Genomic DNA, 18110 nt, shown 5'->3' with positions numbered 1-18110 from the left:
CCTTGCTGGCACACAACCAGTAATAAGAGTGACCAAGATATTGTAGCATCCTCTACTGCCTTGCTCCAGGGGTGGTGAACTGAGGGCTGCATAGCCTTATGGGTGATCCTCCAGGGACTGTATGCCAATGGTGAGAAAGGCCAGAGACAAAATTGCATGTAGCAACTGATGTGAATCTTACCTTTGTACAGTAAGTTATATTCAATCGATAGATAGATAGATAGATAGATAGATGATAGATAATTTATTGTCATTGTCCGTATATACACAGTATACACAACAACGAAAATCAAACACCCCCCCCAAAGACCGGGTTCACATACACATTTGCACGTATCTCCAACACTCTCATCCTATTCAGACATAATCTATAAAAACATAACATAATCCGGAATATAACATACCCTATTAAAGGCATAACATAACCTAAAACCTATCTCATTCCTTCCTACTCCCTGCTTGCTATTTCTTGCAACTGGCCCTGAGATCATTATTTAGTGCAATCAGAGCTCTTGGATAGAAACTATTCAGAAGGCGTGTGGTTCGTGTTTTCATTGTCCTATATCTTCTGCCCGAAGGCAACAGTTCAAAGAAGTTGTGAGCAGGATGGGTGGGATCTCCCAGGATATTGTGTGACTTCTTCAAAGTGCGAGACGTGAAGATCTCATCCAGGGTTGGTAGTTGGAGCCCAATAACATTCTGGGCAATTTTAATTATTCTCTGTAAAGCTTTTTTATCCGTTTCAGAGCTGCTCCCATACCACGATAATATACTATAGGTTAAGACACTCTCGATGGTACTGTGATAATAGGACAGAAGTAGGTGCTGAGATAGATTCAGTCCCCTGAGCATTCTCAGGAAATACAACCTCCCCTGCACCTTCCTCACAACCATATTAGTATTTGCAGTCCATGAGAGGTCCTCAGAGATATAAATGCCCAGGTATTTAAAACTACCAACCGTGCAATCCGTGCAAAATCCAGAGGTTTCCAATCTACACACACTCTCTCCACCTAGGGAAGGAAGAGGCATAGTCACAGTTCGATGACACATTGCCAGCCAGGAGGGACAAGGGCTGTAGAGTGTCCCAAGGGCCAGATAGAGAGGACATCCTTATAAGTAGAGCCCGCTGTGGCTGTTTCCCCCAAATTAAGCAAGGTTCTAGTCCTCATGGTTCTGAGAAAAGTTCTGAATTAAATAACAACAAGCTTCTGTGGAGCCAGAACATTGGTCATTTTGGCTTAGTAATGTCTTCAGCAGGCATGGGGAACCTGTGTCCTCTGTGCCCTGACTGGCAGCCACTCTTCAGAATTTCAGGCAGGAACCTTTTGTAGCCCTACCTAGAGAGGCTGAGGATTGAGACCATCCTTGTGTGGTCTGTCACTGAGCCATGGCCCTGCTCCACAATCTAGGATATTATGTGTCAGGCAAAGTTTGCTTTGAGAAGGAGCTATTTCTCCCTGCCTCTTTGTCAGTGTGGCTCAGTCCACCTCATTTGGTAACACTCTATAAACCCTAATTACTTGGGCTTCCTGCCACACTCACTGATTTAATAAAGTAGCTTCATTAATGTCCCATTTAGTTGTTGCCGATAATCCCAACTCTTGGCTGAGGCTTCCAGCTTGTTAATGGAGAATGGGAGAGGCAATCACAATTTGAACTGGATTCCCAACAAGCTTTTGGTAGACCTTCTGCCCCCAATTGACCATCTCAGCCATTTGATAATAGTTTTGTCTCTGGCCATACATGGGGACTTAAATAGAGCCATTATCCCCTGCCGCGAGTTTCTGTAGCCTTCAACTCTTCCTCTGGAGTATTCCTCTCGGTGGTGCCATCTAATCAGCTTTAGGTTTTAATTAAACAGCTGTCATTTGCTTCCTAGTTCTGTTGCGACCTGATGTTGTATTAAATTTTAATTTAGCCAAGGCTGAATAAGAAGTAGATTCTCTCAGACAACAAAGAAACACTATTAGCAGGTTACAGTTGTAATTAAGAAGAGCCCAGCTGAAGTGCTAATGCAGTCGAGTTCAGAGGAGGAATTAGGAATAAACACAAAGATAATTATTATTCTGGAATGGCGGCTACAACTTGAGTTGCCTTCTCCCACTTGACTGGAGAGAATTTCATGTTCAAAGTGCACTTTGTACTTAAATTGTCATGGCCTCTGAGGGTTGAAACAAGATTACTTTGCTTTCTGGCTCACCTCTGGGACCTGGAACCTACAGGGTCAAGATGAAGTCACTCTGAAAGTATGGGTGGAGTTCCATACATACAGTGTTTCCTGAATATTCCATACATGCAGAGTCTTTTCTTCTCATCCTGGATAAGCTGAACAGAATCTGCTTGTCTGCACCCATAATTTCATTTAATAAGAGCAGAGGGTGCTTTTCATGGGGTTTTGGACACCTGTACACTACTTAGAGTTAGTGGTAAAAGAGATATCAGAGTTCCAACCTGAAAGTGCCAACTCAGACTTTTCAGGAGATGAGATCAGCCACAAAAGAATTTTTTCTCTTTAGCAATTTTCTGCTGGAGAATACAAAAGGGACAATTTCACGAACATTTAATGGTGCCACAGTGCTCATGTCCATGTGAGAAAGCCACCCCATTAAACCTCTTACACCTGCACTGGAATGTTTAAATTCCGATAGTCATTGGGTCCCATTTTGAGCTTTAATGACTCCTGCCTTTGGGAACTGCCTCAGGTCCTGAAGTATCTGAGCCAGACCAGCTTTGTTTTCCATTCCTGATCCTTGCAGCCCCATACTCCTCTTTTTCTGCACTCCACAGGCTGCCTGCCATGTTGAAACAGGATATCATTCCCCTCTTCAAAATAGTAAAGGTAAAGGTACCCCTGCCCGTACGGGCCAGTCTTGGCAGACTCTAGGGTTGTGCGCTCATCTCACTCTATAGGCCGGGAGCCAGCGCTGTCCGGAGACACTTCCGGGTCACGTGGCCAGCGTGACAAGCTGCATCTGGTGAGCCAGCGCAGCACACGGAACGCCGTTTACCTTCTCGCTGGTAAGCGGTCCCTATTTATCTACTTGCACCCAGAGGTGCTTTCGAACTGCTAGGTTGGCAGGCGCTGGGACCGAGCAACAGGAGCGCACCCCGCCACGGGGATTTGAACCGCCGACCATGCGATCGGCAAGTCCTAGGTGCTGAGGTTTTACCCACAGCGCCACCCTTCAAAATACATGGAGGCATATCCCTACTTTTTGTCTCCTCTAGTCGTTTTATGTTTGACCACCAAGTATGGCAAGCTTGAACAGGGACACAACTGCTCACTCATCTGTTAATTTTTCCTAAGAGCAGAGTTGCAAATCAAAACCCTCCAGAATGTCCTATTGATTTTAGTGCAGATCAGCCTATTGAATATTATCTGATTAGAACAACATTGTGTAAAGTCTTCACATTGGCTGAATTTCAGCATCACAGCATTTTCATGTAGTGCCCCCCCCCCTTTTTTTGGTGGTGGTGGTTGAGAAGCTCTCTTCCATTTCTTAAAAAAGGCAATCTACAGCCTATTGAGGTGACAAGACACAAGAATCTAGCATATAAAAGACATTCTATCCAAATTTCTCCCCTTGTGAAAAACGGAAGGGAAAGATTGCGAACCCTTGGCCCACCACAGTCGTAACATTTCTACCCACCACCAACACTCCCTCAGTAATTCCCATACCTGACATTCTTACTTAGAACTCGCAGGACAATTTGTATGCACATTTCATCCAATAAAACCCCCATTTTTAAACACAATGTGACCTAATTATACATTTTTTAAAGCAGTTTCACCTAACACCATGCATTTTGGCCCACACTTTCCTCTAATCAACCTTTCTGGTCATTTGAGATCATCTGAAGAGGTCCTCCTGGTGGTTCCACATGTTCCTGTACATACTCAGAAGAACACGTTTGTTATAGTGGCACTAATGTTATAGAACACACACTCGCTGTGGATGTGTGACATGTGCCAACAATCTGCGGTTCATGACACATGTTACAAATGTTTGTGACAAACCTTCAGGGAACAACAGTGCTGCTGGTATGTGCAGATTAGATTATTTTTTAAAAAAAACTTTATTATTATTTTATTGCTTGTAATTTTTGCTTTCTTTTTAAGCCTGTCATATACTTTGGTATTTAGAGGAGTATTAGATTATATGGGCTTCCCAAAGGCATCTGGTTGTCCACTGGTAGAACAGGATGCTGGACTAGATAGGCCACTGGCCTAATTCTAGCAGGCTCTTTTTATATGCTCTTGTCAACATCAGCAAGTAAATACATATTCCTATTTTTGTATGCATTTTGTTTCGGCTTGGGTGTTGGGGAACTATTGCAGAATTTCTAGAAGTGCACATTTCAAAGGATAGCTGTGTTCAAGGTGTGCTAATGAGGCAGGTTGACATTGAATAACCCCTAAGATCAGGACCATGGATAGCTCACTGTGAGCCTAGATTCAAGAAGAGCCTAGGCTCTCAGAGAGACAGGGATCTGAGTGTTACTTCAGCACTCGTCTGGAGCGAACTGATGGTATAAGTTGGTCCACGATTGTCTCATCCCTTATATAGCCAGTGGTTTGTTGTGCTCTGCAGGAGAAAGATCCTTACAGATACCACCTCATTGGGGGCAGAAGGGTGGGGGGAGCTGTTCCATACAATGCAGAATCAGGCCTTTGGTGTGGCAGCATCTAACCCAGGCATCCCCAACCTTCGGCCCTCCAGGTGTTTTGGACTACAATTCCCATCATCCCTGACCTACTGGTCCTGTTAGTTAGGGATCATGGGAGTTGTAGCCCAAAACATCTGGAGGGCCACAGGTTGGGGATGCCTGATCTCTCCTGTTGTATAGCAGACAGGGCACCGTCTGTTTTTTCAGCACCTATTAAGGACCTTCCATTTTCAACAAGCCATTTTAGCAGGAATCATTATCCCAATCTGCATCTGCATTGGATTTGATCTTGTTTTTATATGTGTTTTCATTCCTAATGTTTTTTAATGGATTTTTTATGATACTTTTTATTGGTAATCACTTCAACAAATTTCATGGAAAGCAATTCGTTATGGAAATCAAAGATAACAGTGACCCAGGCAAATTTTCTCCCAAATCTCTAGGCAGAATGAGCTGCTTGTCACATCCCCCCCTCCTCTGGATTCACCTTGGTGCTGTGCTTTCCTTCAACAGACGTTTTGAATTCTGTTCTTATGGCAGACGAAAGAAAATACTTTTGAAACACAGCAGACAGTTAACGCTACGGAATTTCCTCCCACAAGTTGTAGTGATTGTCATCAGTATGGATGGTTTTAAAGGAGGGTTAGTTAGAGAAATTTGTGGAGGAGAAGGCTATTTATGGCTATGAGCCATGATGGCTATGTTCCCTCTACACAGTCAGTATGCCTCTGATTGCCAGCTGCTTGAAACTACAGGAGGAGAGGGCTCTTGTGCTCAGGTCTTCCATGTGAGGTTCCCATGGGTATTTGGTTGGCCACTGTGAGAAAGCCTCTCCTCCTTCCAGAGGGGAGGAGTTGTGAGTGGGAGCTGTTTCCCGCATTGGCAGGGGGCATTCTGGCCCCTGCTCAGCTGTCCCGGCTGCTGTGCCATGCCCCCGGCAGCCAACCAATCAGGCGGAGGCTTGGGGGTGGGGCTTAGCCGCTCAAATGCGGCCGCAGCAGCACTTCCTCCTCACTGCGCTGCTGGGTTTCGTTGGATCACCCACCCACCCTCCCTTTAGTTCATTGTTTTGTTTTTGACCTTGCTATGGACCTTGCCAACAAAGGTCCGTATAGTAAAAGCTATGGTTTTCCCAGTAGTGATGTATGGAAGTGAGAGCTGGACCATAAAGAAGGCTGATCGCCGAAGAATTGATGCTTTTGAATTATGGTGCTGGAGGAGACTCTTGAGAGTCCCATGGACCAAACCTATCCATTCTTAAGGAAATCAGCCCTGAGTGCTCACTGGAAGGACAGACCCTGAAGCTGAGGCCCAATACTTTGGCCACCTCATGAGAAGAGAAGACTCCCTGGAAAAGACCCTGATGTTGAGAAAGATGGAGGGCACAAGGAGAAGGGGACGACAGAGGATGAGATGGTTGGATAGTGTTCTCGAAGCTACCAACATGCGTGAGGCAGTGGAAGACAGAAGTGCCTGGCGTGCTCTGGTTCATGGGGTCACGAAGAGTCGGACACGACTAAACGACTAAACAACAACAACAATGGACCTGTGGTTGGTTGCCTTGGTTGCCCAAGGGGCCTGGTAGGAATTTTTATCCAGCTGGCAAATTGGCACCGGCCACTTGGTTTTTCGCCTACCTCTTGGCAAATCGTCACAACTTTTTGGGTATTGGCGGTTAGGCATTGGAATATGTTTGTGTATTGGAGGGCAGGGTGTGGCCATAGCCTACTCCTCCACTTTTTGGGTATTCCATTAAAAGAATTTGGCAGTTATGGATCCTGTCCGACTCCCTTGCTGATGGCTAGGGCCATGGCACGACCCCCGGTGACATCAGGGGGAGCTTACAGTTGTATCTGCATCAACAGGCTTCTCCTACTGGTGGTTAACCCTTGTTAGACTCACCCCTTCCTGAGTGGGTGGAGTCATGCTCTGTTGTTTTATCCAGTGCCTAAGCCAATACCACTCACATGCTGTAATCAATAAAGTTGTGGCCTATCTTAGCCCATTAACCTAATATACTGCGTCCTTGTGTCTTTCTTATCCTGAAGCGGTTGGTAGGTTCTCGACTCACAACAGGATGCTGGGCTCTGATAGTCCTTTGCTCAGTCCAGCAAGCTCTTTTTCTAATCTTAATGCCCAAAAGATTTTACCCCAACCTTTCTCCGTAATGTTCAAATGCCACAACCCGCCCCCCGGACTTTTGCAGATTAGGTGGGTGAGTCTTCCTTTCCCTTCTCATCACCTCTCAGGTGGACAAATACCATGTCCCCCTGTGGGTAATGAGAATCTCTATGGAGTGTATTAAATACTTTATGGAAATGCAAAACCACCTGTCTTGTGGTGATTAATCCTTCAAGTCACCCATGAGCCATGACCTTAATAAATAAATAGCCGTGTTTCCTATTTTGCATTCTGTGTTTCCTCTTCTTTTAATTTTCTGTTTTAGTCAATCTTGTCCTGTCCCTCTGCACTGGATGACAGCTGGGTAGAAATAAACCCCATAATCATCAATGAACATAAAGCAGATTGGGGGGGGGGGGAGCATAAAGCATCTGGTTTATGTCATCTGGAGTGCAGGGTAAAAATAAAATAAAATATAGACACGTTGCCATCCTGTAGCTTTTTATTTCACACCATTTGTCCCCTGTTTACTGTCAGCTCTTAGCCAGATGTTTAAATACCTTGGAAACCGAAAGCTAAGCCACATGTCTCTGTAGAAGGGTGAGGGCGCATGGCTCTGCTTAGGGGAGGGGGAGAAAGGAAAGGAATTGAGTGCATGGTTTTAAATGCTTCTAGGCATGATAATCTAATAGTAATTGGAACACAGACGGTGCTCCTTAAACCACTTAGCTGCTATGGATCATATGTGAAAGGGTGCACAGGACACATGAGACGCAGGAATGTAGGACGCTGCTGGACAGACTCTGTCCATCCATGCCAGTATTGTCTGCTTTTGGGGGATGGGGAACCTTCTTCAAGGGCCACATTCTCTTTTGAGCAACCTTCCAGGGGCCATATGCAGCAGGAGCAGACCAGGCCAGAGGCAGAAGCAGAAGCAGGCAGAGCAACTAATGTGAGTTTTCTCCCTCCGTGTAGGCGGGTGGTTGCTATATTCTCATCCACCCCTTGGTGACCTGCATCCAGGCAAGCAAAATGCATATTTGGAGTTCAGAGACACATCCCAAGTCACACTGGATAAGACTCCAGGAATAGACTCTCTGGGGTTTGGCGTGGGCTGTCTGTGACAGTCTGTGAAGACTATGAGGCTCCAGGAAAGGCTGTGATTGAAATGTCTTCAGACTGTGGCCAGTAGGTGGCTGTGGTAGGGCCTTTGCTTGGCCTTGCTATACCAAAGAAGAAGAAGAAGAAGAAGAAGAAGAAGAAGAAGAAGAAGAAGAAGAAGAAGAAGAAGAAGAAGAAGAAGAAGAAGAACAACAACAACAACAACAACAACAACTCAAGGAGAATGCAAAGGAAGACTGGTGAGGGGTGTGGCCTGGGAGCCAGCTTTGGCCATAATAATAATAATAATAATAATTTATTATTTGTACCCCACCCATCTGTCTGGGTTTCCCCAGCTACTCTGGGCGTCTTCCAACAAAGATTAACAATACATTAAAATGTCACACATTAAAAACTTCCCTGAACAGGGCTGCCTTCAGATGTCTTCTAAATGTTAGGTAGTTGTTTGTCTCTTTGACATCTGGTGGGAGGGCGTTCCACAGGGCGGGCGCCACTACCAAGAAGGTCCTCTGCCTGGTTCCCTGTAGCTTTGCTTCTTGCAATGAGGGAACCGCCAGAAGGCCCTCGGTGCTGGACTTCAGTGTCTGGGCAGAATGATGGGGGTGGAGACACTCCTTCAGGTATACTGGACCGAGGCCGTTTAGGGCTTTAAAGGTCAACACCAACACTTTGAATTGTGCTTGGAAACGTACTGGGAGCCAATGTAGGTCTTTCAAGACTGGTGTTATGTGGTCTCGGTGGCTGCTCCCAGTCACCAGTCCAGCTGCCGCATTCTGGACTAATTGCAGTTTTTGAGTCACCTTCAAAGGCAGGCCTACGTAGAGCACATTGCACTAGTCCAAGCGGGAGATAACTAGAGCATGCACCACTCTGTCGAGACAGTCTCCAGGCAGATAGGGTCTCAGCCTGCATACCAGATGGAGCTGGTAGACAGCTGTCCTGGACACAGAATTGACCTGTGCCTCCATGGACAGCTGCAAGTCCAAAATGACTCCCAGGCTGCGCACCTGGCCCTTCAAGGGCACATTTACTGCATTCAGGACCAGGGAGTCCTCCACACTAGCCCGCCTCCTGTCCCCCAAGAACAGTACTTTTGCCTTGTCAGGATTCAGCCTCAATCCATTAGCCGCCATCCATCCTCCAACTGCCTCTGGGCACTCACACAGGATCACTATGTTCTATCTCCACTGCCTGAGCAGTGTGCCTTTGGATGCCAATCTCTGAGAATCACAAGTGGGGAAAGCTCTACTTTCCTTGTGCCCGGCTTGCAGGATTCCAATTGGCATCTGGTCAGCCACTGTGAGAACAGGAAGCTGGCCTCTGATGGTCCTTAATAGCTCAGTTGGGAAAGCATGGCACTCTTAATCTCAGGGTTGGTGGTGGGCTTGAGTCTGGCGTTGGACAAAAGATTTCTGTATTGCAGGGCGTTGGACTAGATGACTCTTGTGGCCCCTTCCAACACTACAGTTCTACAATTCTATGATCCAGCAAGTTCTCCTCCAGTTCTTCATTCCTGAAATATTTGACTCCACACCTTTCCCTGAAATTTCCAGATCCTTAAATCCATAGCCCATTCTTTCACAAACCACATTGCCCTTTTGGGGTGAGGGCACTGCTTTGGTGGACAAATGCCAGGTCCTCTGTGGTGCTCTGGGTCTGAAGTCCCCATTCATTTAGGCTGATTGGCAGTGGGCCTTCAAGGTTTCAGCCAGAGGTCCCCCACCCCCCCCCCCGCATCTGATGCCAGAACCTTCTAATTGGAGATAGCAGGAGTTGAATCTGGGGCCTTCTCTGCAGGTGTGCTACAGTCTCTCCCTGATCCAGCCTGGGTAGCATCTTTCCAGCAGAGCCTTTAATAGTTGCACATCAGGAAGAAACTGCACACAGGGTAGGCAAATTGGTGCCCATCACCGCGTCTCCTTGTTGAGAAAAGCTGTTGAATTTCTGCCTCCCACACGCCTTAGAGAGGCAGCTGGTTTTTTGTTTTGTTTCTCAATGCAGAACAATCTCTTTTTCCTCCCCACAAGCTGAAGGCATTTGAAAGCATGTGACGTTCTACTTTCTCAATGCCATAAGAAATATTTGGGATACTGATGCTGCGAGGATGGCAGCAGTGCCTCAGCTCCTTTAATTGTTTGTTTGATGGATCGGTTTCTCTCACACTCTATACTGTGGGCTATGAGGAACTTACAACATTTCTGCTGATTGTTAGTAGGCTGCCATGGATTTCCTGTCGGAGACAGGGCAGGGAACCCTTTTCAGGCTGCCGGCTGCATTCCTTTATGGGAAGCAACCAGGGTTTCCTGCAAACTGCTTTGAGGGGTTTTTGTTATGATAAAGTGGTGTATATAGTTTATGAAATAAACAAGCAAGCCTTCAGAGGGCTGCATGCCATTGGTGGGTGGGGCCAGAGGAAATCCCCCCCCCCCATGCAGATGGAGTTTTAACAATGAATAGACTAACTCAGGCATCTCCAGCTGTTTTGGAACTGCAATTCCCATCATCCCTGACCATTGGTCCTGTTAGCGAGGGATGATGGGAGTTGTAGTCCCAAAAAACAGCTGGTGGGCCAAGTCTGGCCATGCCTGGACTAACTTATAGTAGGGCATGTGACTCCTTTCCAGTGCTACATTCCAGTCCCGCCCAAGCCAGATGTTTCTACAAACAGCAGTCATCTCTCCATTCTTCATCTAGGCAAGCAAAATGCTCTATCATACTGCAACAGTGTGTGTGTGTGTGTGTGTGTGTGTGAGAGAGAGAGAGAGAGAGAGAGAGAGAGAGAGAGAGAAGGGGGCGGGCAGAGATTGTTACAATCTGTTGCAATCTGATTTGAGGATCATTCAATCCAAAGGCAGGATATAAATCTCTTAAAGACCAGCTGTGCGAGGCTGCTTACTTAACAGTCCCCTGCAGCACCCATTACATCAGGCTGTGTGTGTGAAAGAGAAGGGTGTCCTGCAAGCCTCCTCCTTCAGCTTTGCCAGAAGACCTGTTGGCTCCTCTCCAGTCCCCCCCCCCCCCGATTCTTTTTCCACTGCAAGTTCTCTGTAGTTAAGACCTGAGCTTGCCTCCTCCCTCTTTTCCTTTTGTGTTGTGCCTCCTAGATGGTAAACCTGAGAGCAGGAATGGTCTTCTCCCTGATATTAGTCACACTGAGAGCCTTTATTATTATTATTTGCCTGAAGAGAAGGATGGATAAAAATGATTACAAATACATACATACATACATACATACATACATACATACATACATACTTACATACATACATAGGTAAAGGTAAAGGGACCCCTGACCATTAGGTCTAGTCGTGACCGACTCTGGGATTGCGGCGCTCATCTTGCTTTATTGGCTGAGGGAGCCGGTGTATAGCTTCTGGGTCATGTGGCCAGCATCACTAAGCCGCTTCTGGCGAACCAGAGCAGCGGACGGAAACGCCGTTTACCTTCCCGCCGGAGTGGTACCTATTTATCTACTTGCACTCTGAGGTGCTTTTGAACTGCTAGGTTGGCAGGAGCAGGGACCGAGCAACAGGAGCAAACCCCGTCGTGGGGATTCGAACTGCCGACCTTCTGATCGGCAAGTCCTAGGCTCTGTGGTTTAACCCACGGCGCCACCCACGTACATACATACATACATAGTGTTGGAAGCAGAATGCTTCTGAATACCAGTTAGTGGAAATGGCAAGAGGGCAGAGTGCTGTTGCATCCAGGGCTTCTGTTGGGCATCTGCTTGGGCACTGCAAGAATAGAATGCTGGACTAGATGAACCACTGGCTTAAACCAGCAGGGCTCTTCTTAGGTTCTTACGTAAGTAATAGGGGCTCCTCCTCCTGCTCACTCCAACCTACCCACCCCAATTTTTCTTTCAAAAATATAGTATTGAGGTATGTAAGTGAGGACTAACTAACTAGCTGAAGAGGGAGATGTTTGAAGCTCAACAGTATGAGAGAAGGAAGGTTCACAAGATTAGTTGCCAACAGTGGCATCGTCAAAATATCCAGTCTTATTGCAAATTTTGCTTTTCTGGGGCACGTGGCTTATTTGAAGTGCCTTTGGAGAGTCTCTCCCTTCGATTTGTGCTGCTACTTTGCAAGCCTCAGTCAGCGCAGTTGTGGCATGGCTAAAGTAATTAATCAAACAGCATCCATGGTGACTCGTTGGCGAACTTTGCATTAATGGACTCATTAGTGCGCTACATCTGAGAAGGAAGAGGAGATGTATATGGCTCAGTGGCCTCTAGGATATCTCCAGGTGGGGTTTGGGTGTGTGTGGATATTTGCTAAAATTAGCATTTTCCATTTCAGTGCTGTTGGTGCCACAGCAATCCGACAAGGAAAATGAAGGCTTTGCTTACTAGGCCATTATGCCTGTGGAGAAGAGAATTGCTTTATAGTCCTATCTGCTTAGGCAAATTTGGAAATCAAAGAGGATGATAGCTTGAAGGCATCAAGGTAGAAGCTGCATTAACACGACAGAGCTGGAGGGTTGGATAAAAGCAAGCAGGCGGGAGTGGCAGCCTGGGCTTTTTTTTTTAGTCTGAGGCCAATTGTGAGTTTGCACATGCTGACGCTCCAGGCTGAAATCATTGTTTTATAGGGTTCAATGCACCCTTTTATATCACCCCCTTGTGACACAAGATCTCTGCTGAGTTGGTAGCTGCAGTACTGCTACTGGCCACCTGTAGTGGTGGTGCTGCAGCATAACAGGGAACAGCTGAGGAACTCCATCACAAGAATATTAAACCCTGCCTTATGCTGAGTCAGACCATTGATACAGAGAATAGGATATGTGAAAAAGTCCTCCTTTTTGTCTGTGCTGAATATCCCACCATTCTAGGTAAAGGTAAAGGGACCCCTGACCATTAGGTCCAGTTGTGACCGACTCTGGGGTTGCGGTGCTCATCTCGCTTTAGTGGCCGAGGGAGCTGGCGTACAGCTTCTGGGTCATGTGGCCAGCATGACTAAGCCGCTTCTGGCAAACCAGAGCAGCGCATGGAAATGCCGTTTACCTTCCCCCCGGAACGGTTCCTATTTATCTACTTGCACTTAGCAGGAGCAGGGACCGAGCAACGGGAGCTCACCCCGTCACGGGGATTCAAACCGCCGACCTTCTGATCAGCAAGTCCTAGGCTCTGTGGTTTAACCCACAGCGCCACCCGCATCCCACCATTCTACTTTACAGTATAACCCCAAGTTCTACCATTATCAGTAGCATTATGTTGCCCCTCAGCATCTGCCTACTGAGCAGCAACTCCCACTATGAGTTAAGGGAGTGGTGCTGAGCTGCTGGAACTTGCTCAGATTATGATGGTTGACAAGTCTTCCCTCTCTGGTGGCTGGGGTTACCAAGGAGTATCTTGACGAATTTCTGACAACAACTCTTCAGCTGGGTGAAGTTGTCAGGTTGATTTTAACGGTGCTATCTTTATGTGCTGTGTGCGTCTGCAGGACACGGAAGTCCTTAACACAGCCATCCTGACGGGGAAGCCGGTGTCTGTCCCAGTAAAGGTGGTTGCCGTTGAAGAAGATGGATCGGTGAGAGATGTGTCTGGTTCCACCGAATGCAGATCGGCTGATGAAGACGTCATAAAGGTAAGGAAGTACACCCCATTTCTAAACAGATGCCTTTGAGATGGTCACAAGGTGGCCTTCTCCTATATCTGGTATTCAGAGAGATAACACTGTCTCTGAAAATAGAGGTCCTTTATTCATTGATGGTATTTTACTCCATGAATTCACCTATTCATCATCACTCCTAACAATGAACTCAAGTGGTGAGTGCCAACAGCAATGGGACCTCTGAGAAACAAGAGGGTAGTATCAACATACCCTGATGTTTGCAGAAGTATTACCTTTCTGCAAGCCCAGGGACTGAGCATGCTCTGTCTTCATTTAGTGTTCATTGTCAGTTGGAAAAGAAAATTGGAAAATGAAAGTAGTGATGCAGACTCTGGGATTCAGCTTTTGGAAAGCACCATCATGTAAAAGATGTGTGTGTGAAAAGCTAGCACATCAAAGGTAAAGTTTGCAACCTAGCCTCTTCCTTCTGTGTTCATTTTCTAATTGCAGGGGGATTTTTCTTGCAGGAGAACATTCAAAATGTGAGCATCCATCTGAAATCTTTTCAAGACTCTGCTATCACACCCACAGCACATTCACTTGCATGTGCAGACCAAGACCGTGTGTGGAAAAACTAGTCAGGGCTGCAGAGCATGGAGGACCTGTGGACCTCCAGATGTCACAGAACTCCCATCAGCCTCAGCTAGCAAGGCCAATGGTAAGAGATTATGGGAGTTGGAGTCCAGCAGCATCTGGAGGGCCACAGGTTCCCCAACTTTCCTCTAGAATTATTTCAAATACTCTTGCAGCTTCTGGAAGGAGACATTTCCTTCTGGATTTCATGCTGCTAATGATTTGCAAGCTGGCATATATGTCCCCTGTGGATTTCTGTTTGAACCTCCAAGTCTTGCCTCTTTGTATTTTATGCTCATCAGTCTAACCTTTTATTTTGAGTTGACATATGACTGGTGGTGGCTTCAAAGGTAGCAGAGGCTTTGTCAGAGAATCATTAATTGGGGATCTTAAGTGGGCTGGGAAATATTAGGGCTGGCCTATTATTCATTCTCAAATAGACAGCTCTGGTTTTTATACCAGACCCCGAAACTCACCTTCTCACCTTACTTTTAAAGACTTTGAATGAGTTCAAGTAGAATGAAACAATGGGGGAGGCAAGAAAGTCCAGCAAATTCTCCAAGTCATTTTGCAGCTTTGAATTTGGCAGCTAAGAAATGTGACCTAAACTTTTATTGAGTAAAATACGGGAAAATAGTATTTGGGATACAGCAATGTCCAAGCTTCTTACCATTGCATTAAAGGCATAATGAATAGAGACACCTTCCAAGAAATGTAGACCCCTTTCTTTAATGATGTTAATGGCCCAAATCAAAACCTTGTTATACCAACCACTCAATACTTCACAGTGGGGAAATTGCGTTAAGTAATATGTTAGCATGTTGAATGTGTAAGTTTATGTCTAGAGTCAATGGATAAAAGAAACATAATTAGATGTACTGCTGGATAAGTATTTAATGGTTCTTGTATTTGTTTAAAAACAAATAAAAATTTGTTGCAAAAAATGGGGGGGGGGGAGAGTCTCCATCTCTTCTTATTGTAGCTTCTAAGGCAGAGACAGAGGAACCAGTGGCCCTCCAGATATTGCAGAACTTCACCTCCCACCATCCCAGCTAGCATGGCCAATGATCAGGGATAATTGAAGTTGTAGCCCAACAATATCAGACTTGTTTTGCAGAGGTGGGTGGGTCCCTTCCTAGACATTTTGACTCAGCTCTGCTTTGTACTGGAATTGGCAAGGGCTTAATTCTTTGAGAATCCTTACCTGTGCCACCCAAACTGTTCAGGGGTTAACTCTGCCTGCATGCCACCTGTGCTAAATTATGAATGACTCCTACCATCACTGCTTCTCTGATGGCAACCAAGCTACCCCACTGCAGCTGAAACTTCTACATGCTAAAAGGGTAAAGGGTAAAGGGACCCCTGACCGTGAGGTCCAGTCGTGGCCGATTCTGGGGTTGTGGTGCTCATCTCGCTTTATTGGCCGAGGGAGCCAGTGTACAGCTTCTGGGTCATGTGGCCAGCATGACTAAGCCGCTTCTGGCAAACCAGGAAGCCATAGAAATAGACTGGAGAATGAAAAGAATGCTCCCTCACTACAGCAAAGTGGGACAAATGATTGATCAGAAAATGTATCTTATTGAAGAAGGCCCATGCCACATTGCAGCACTAATGGATAAAATGGCTGTTGCATCAGAAAACGTGTTCTAGTCCAGACAGGGTGAACCTTAGCTAGAGACCCACATCCTGGCCACAGCTTTGCCTGTGACTCACCTGGGATGGTCTTGCAAGCCACCTGTGGGTCCCAACTGGTTGATGATGACCTATGGAGTAGATATTACTGAGCTAGATGGACCAGCAGCCTGACTCAGTATATCTATGGCAGCTTCTTCTGTTCCACCCCATCATAAGGAGGTGTTTGCGTGCCAACCTTCTGCAGACCGTGCATTCCTGAGACAGTTAAACCATCATTTCTGTATACACAGTCAGGATAAAGGTGTGATTAAGTGATGCGTTTGCCCTGCCTTCCCAAAGAGCATTGAAAAGGTCAGCTAGTGCTTCTGATCCCTGTTATTGATTTTGAGAATACCCTGGATCAGAAGAGATAGAGTAAAGAAATATTGTAAGATCACTGCCACTGAAAGATGAAAAGAGAGGATAACCCTTGTTGCTCTGCTTCCTGCCAGTGGCCAGGGAAGATGGGAGTTGGGAGCCCAGTAACATCTGGTGGGTAAAATGTTAGCCACCCCTGGCGCAAGGAAGAGTGAGCTCAGCAAACCAGTTGCTTGACTTGACATAAGGCATTTCCCTTCGCTCTTGTATCTCCTCTGGCTAGCACACAAATGCCTCACTTTTCTTGTGACTCTTATGACTTCCTAGAGATTAAACATCCTAAAAGCTATGGTTGCATTGTTTAATTGATGAGCAAACTAGATTAATCAGTTCAGATGGTTTCGATGGACTTGAAGAATAAAGAAATCATTTCATCCCACTCGTAAAATGTAAGAGCAGAAATATTAAAACAGCACTCTTATAACCTTTAAAAGGCAAAATCCCCATAGGAACATGTAGAAATGAGTGGTCCCTAATATCCATTTGGCCAAATGCGTTTTGACAAAGTCTTCTTCAACGGCTGGATATTTCCTTAGGCTTTGATGTAAGGGAACACCATTCCTAAAATGAGGACAAGTCGTATAAAAATGCAGGATACTTACATCCTCTCAGGTGAGCCAACTTGGGACCCATACTGTGGGTACCCAGTGTGCATGTGCCACACCTCTCCACACGTCATGATGTTGGCACAGTATGTACATGTCCTCCGGCACTGCGATGGCAACTGGGCCGGGACGTGCGCCTCCACTGTGGAGCCTCTATTGAGGCCTGTGGCTGTGGCTGCACCCTGGAAGCATGTCTGCAGGTCTCAACAGAGGCCCCACGGTGGAGGCGCCAGCCCCGGTCCAGTCACAGCCGCAGTGCAGGAGCGCCAGAGATAAAATGGCAGGCGGCAGGGTCAGAGGCCCAACTGCCACAGCAAAAACTTTGTGGGTGCCCGGGCTCCCAGGGCCCCCTGGAGTTGGCACCAGTGCATCCCCTCAATTTCTTGTTTTACTGTTTTAATCAGAATAAAAAAAATCCTTCCAGTAGCACGTTAGAGACCAGCTAAGTTTGTCATTGGTATGAGCTTTCATGTATCTGAAGAAGTGTGCATGCACACGAAAGCTCATACCAGTAATAAACTTAGCTGGTCTCTAATGTGCTACCAGAAGGAATTTTTTAATTTTGTTTTGACTATGGCAGACCAACACCTACCTGTTTTAATCAGGAAATAGTAATTTTGGCAGGTCCTAATGAGCCATGAAAAAAATACAGTGGTACCTCGGGTTAAGTACTTAATTCGTTCCGGAGGTCCGTTCTTAACCTGAAACTGTTCTTAACCTGAGGTACCACTTTAGCTAATGGGGCCTCCCGCTGCCGCTGCGCCACCGCAGCACGATTTCTGTTCTCATCCTGAAGCAAAGTTCTTAACCTGAGGTAATATTTCTGGGTTAGCGGAGTCTGTAACCAGAACGTATGTAACCTGAAGCGTATGTAACCCGAGGTACCACTGTATAGCTATGTGCTCTTTTTTTTAAAAAAAAAAGTCTGATGACTCTTTCTCATCCCCTCTCTCACTAACTCTCACTCTCATAAGAACATAAGAATGCCTGTAGTTTGCAAAAGAAAAAAAATTCCTTCCAGTAGCACCTTAAAGACCAACTAAGTTAGTTCTTGGTATGAGCTTTCGTGTGCATGCACACTTCTTCAGATACACTGAAACAGAAGTTGCCAGATCCTTCTATATAGTGAGAAGGTGGGGAGGGGTATTACTCAGAAGGGTGGTGGGAATGGGTGATTGGCAGATAGCTGTGATGAGCCTGTTGACGACTCTTAACGACTGCAATAGGTTCTTACAGGAAAAAGCAAGGGGTGAGAAGGTGAAAAATGGCTTTGTCATGTATAATGAGATAAGAATCCAATGTCTTTGTTCAGACCAGGTCTCTCCATGGTTTTAAGTTTGGTAATGAG

The 18110-nt window shown here is 46.1% G+C and overlaps 1 protein-coding gene across 2 annotated transcripts in view; it reads left to right on the top strand.

Moving 5' to 3' along the window:
- The window catches only part of TMEM132B (transmembrane protein 132B), a 383755-nt gene that overhangs the window by 310785 nt on the left and 54860 nt on the right, over positions 1-18110 (top strand). For both annotated transcript variants that reach the window (XM_077920013.1, XM_077920012.1), the window contains one exon: positions 13362-13505. In XM_077920013.1, coding sequence (XP_077776139.1) covers positions 13362-13505 — 144 coding nt within the window. The remainder of the gene's footprint in view (positions 1-13361; positions 13506-18110) is intronic.

This window comes from Podarcis muralis, chromosome 16 (assembly GCF_964188315.1).
Source record: "Podarcis muralis chromosome 16, rPodMur119.hap1.1, whole genome shotgun sequence".
Lineage (NCBI taxonomy): Eukaryota > Metazoa > Chordata > Lepidosauria > Squamata > Lacertidae > Podarcis > Podarcis muralis.
This window is presented reverse-complemented; position numbering and strand designations above follow the sequence as displayed.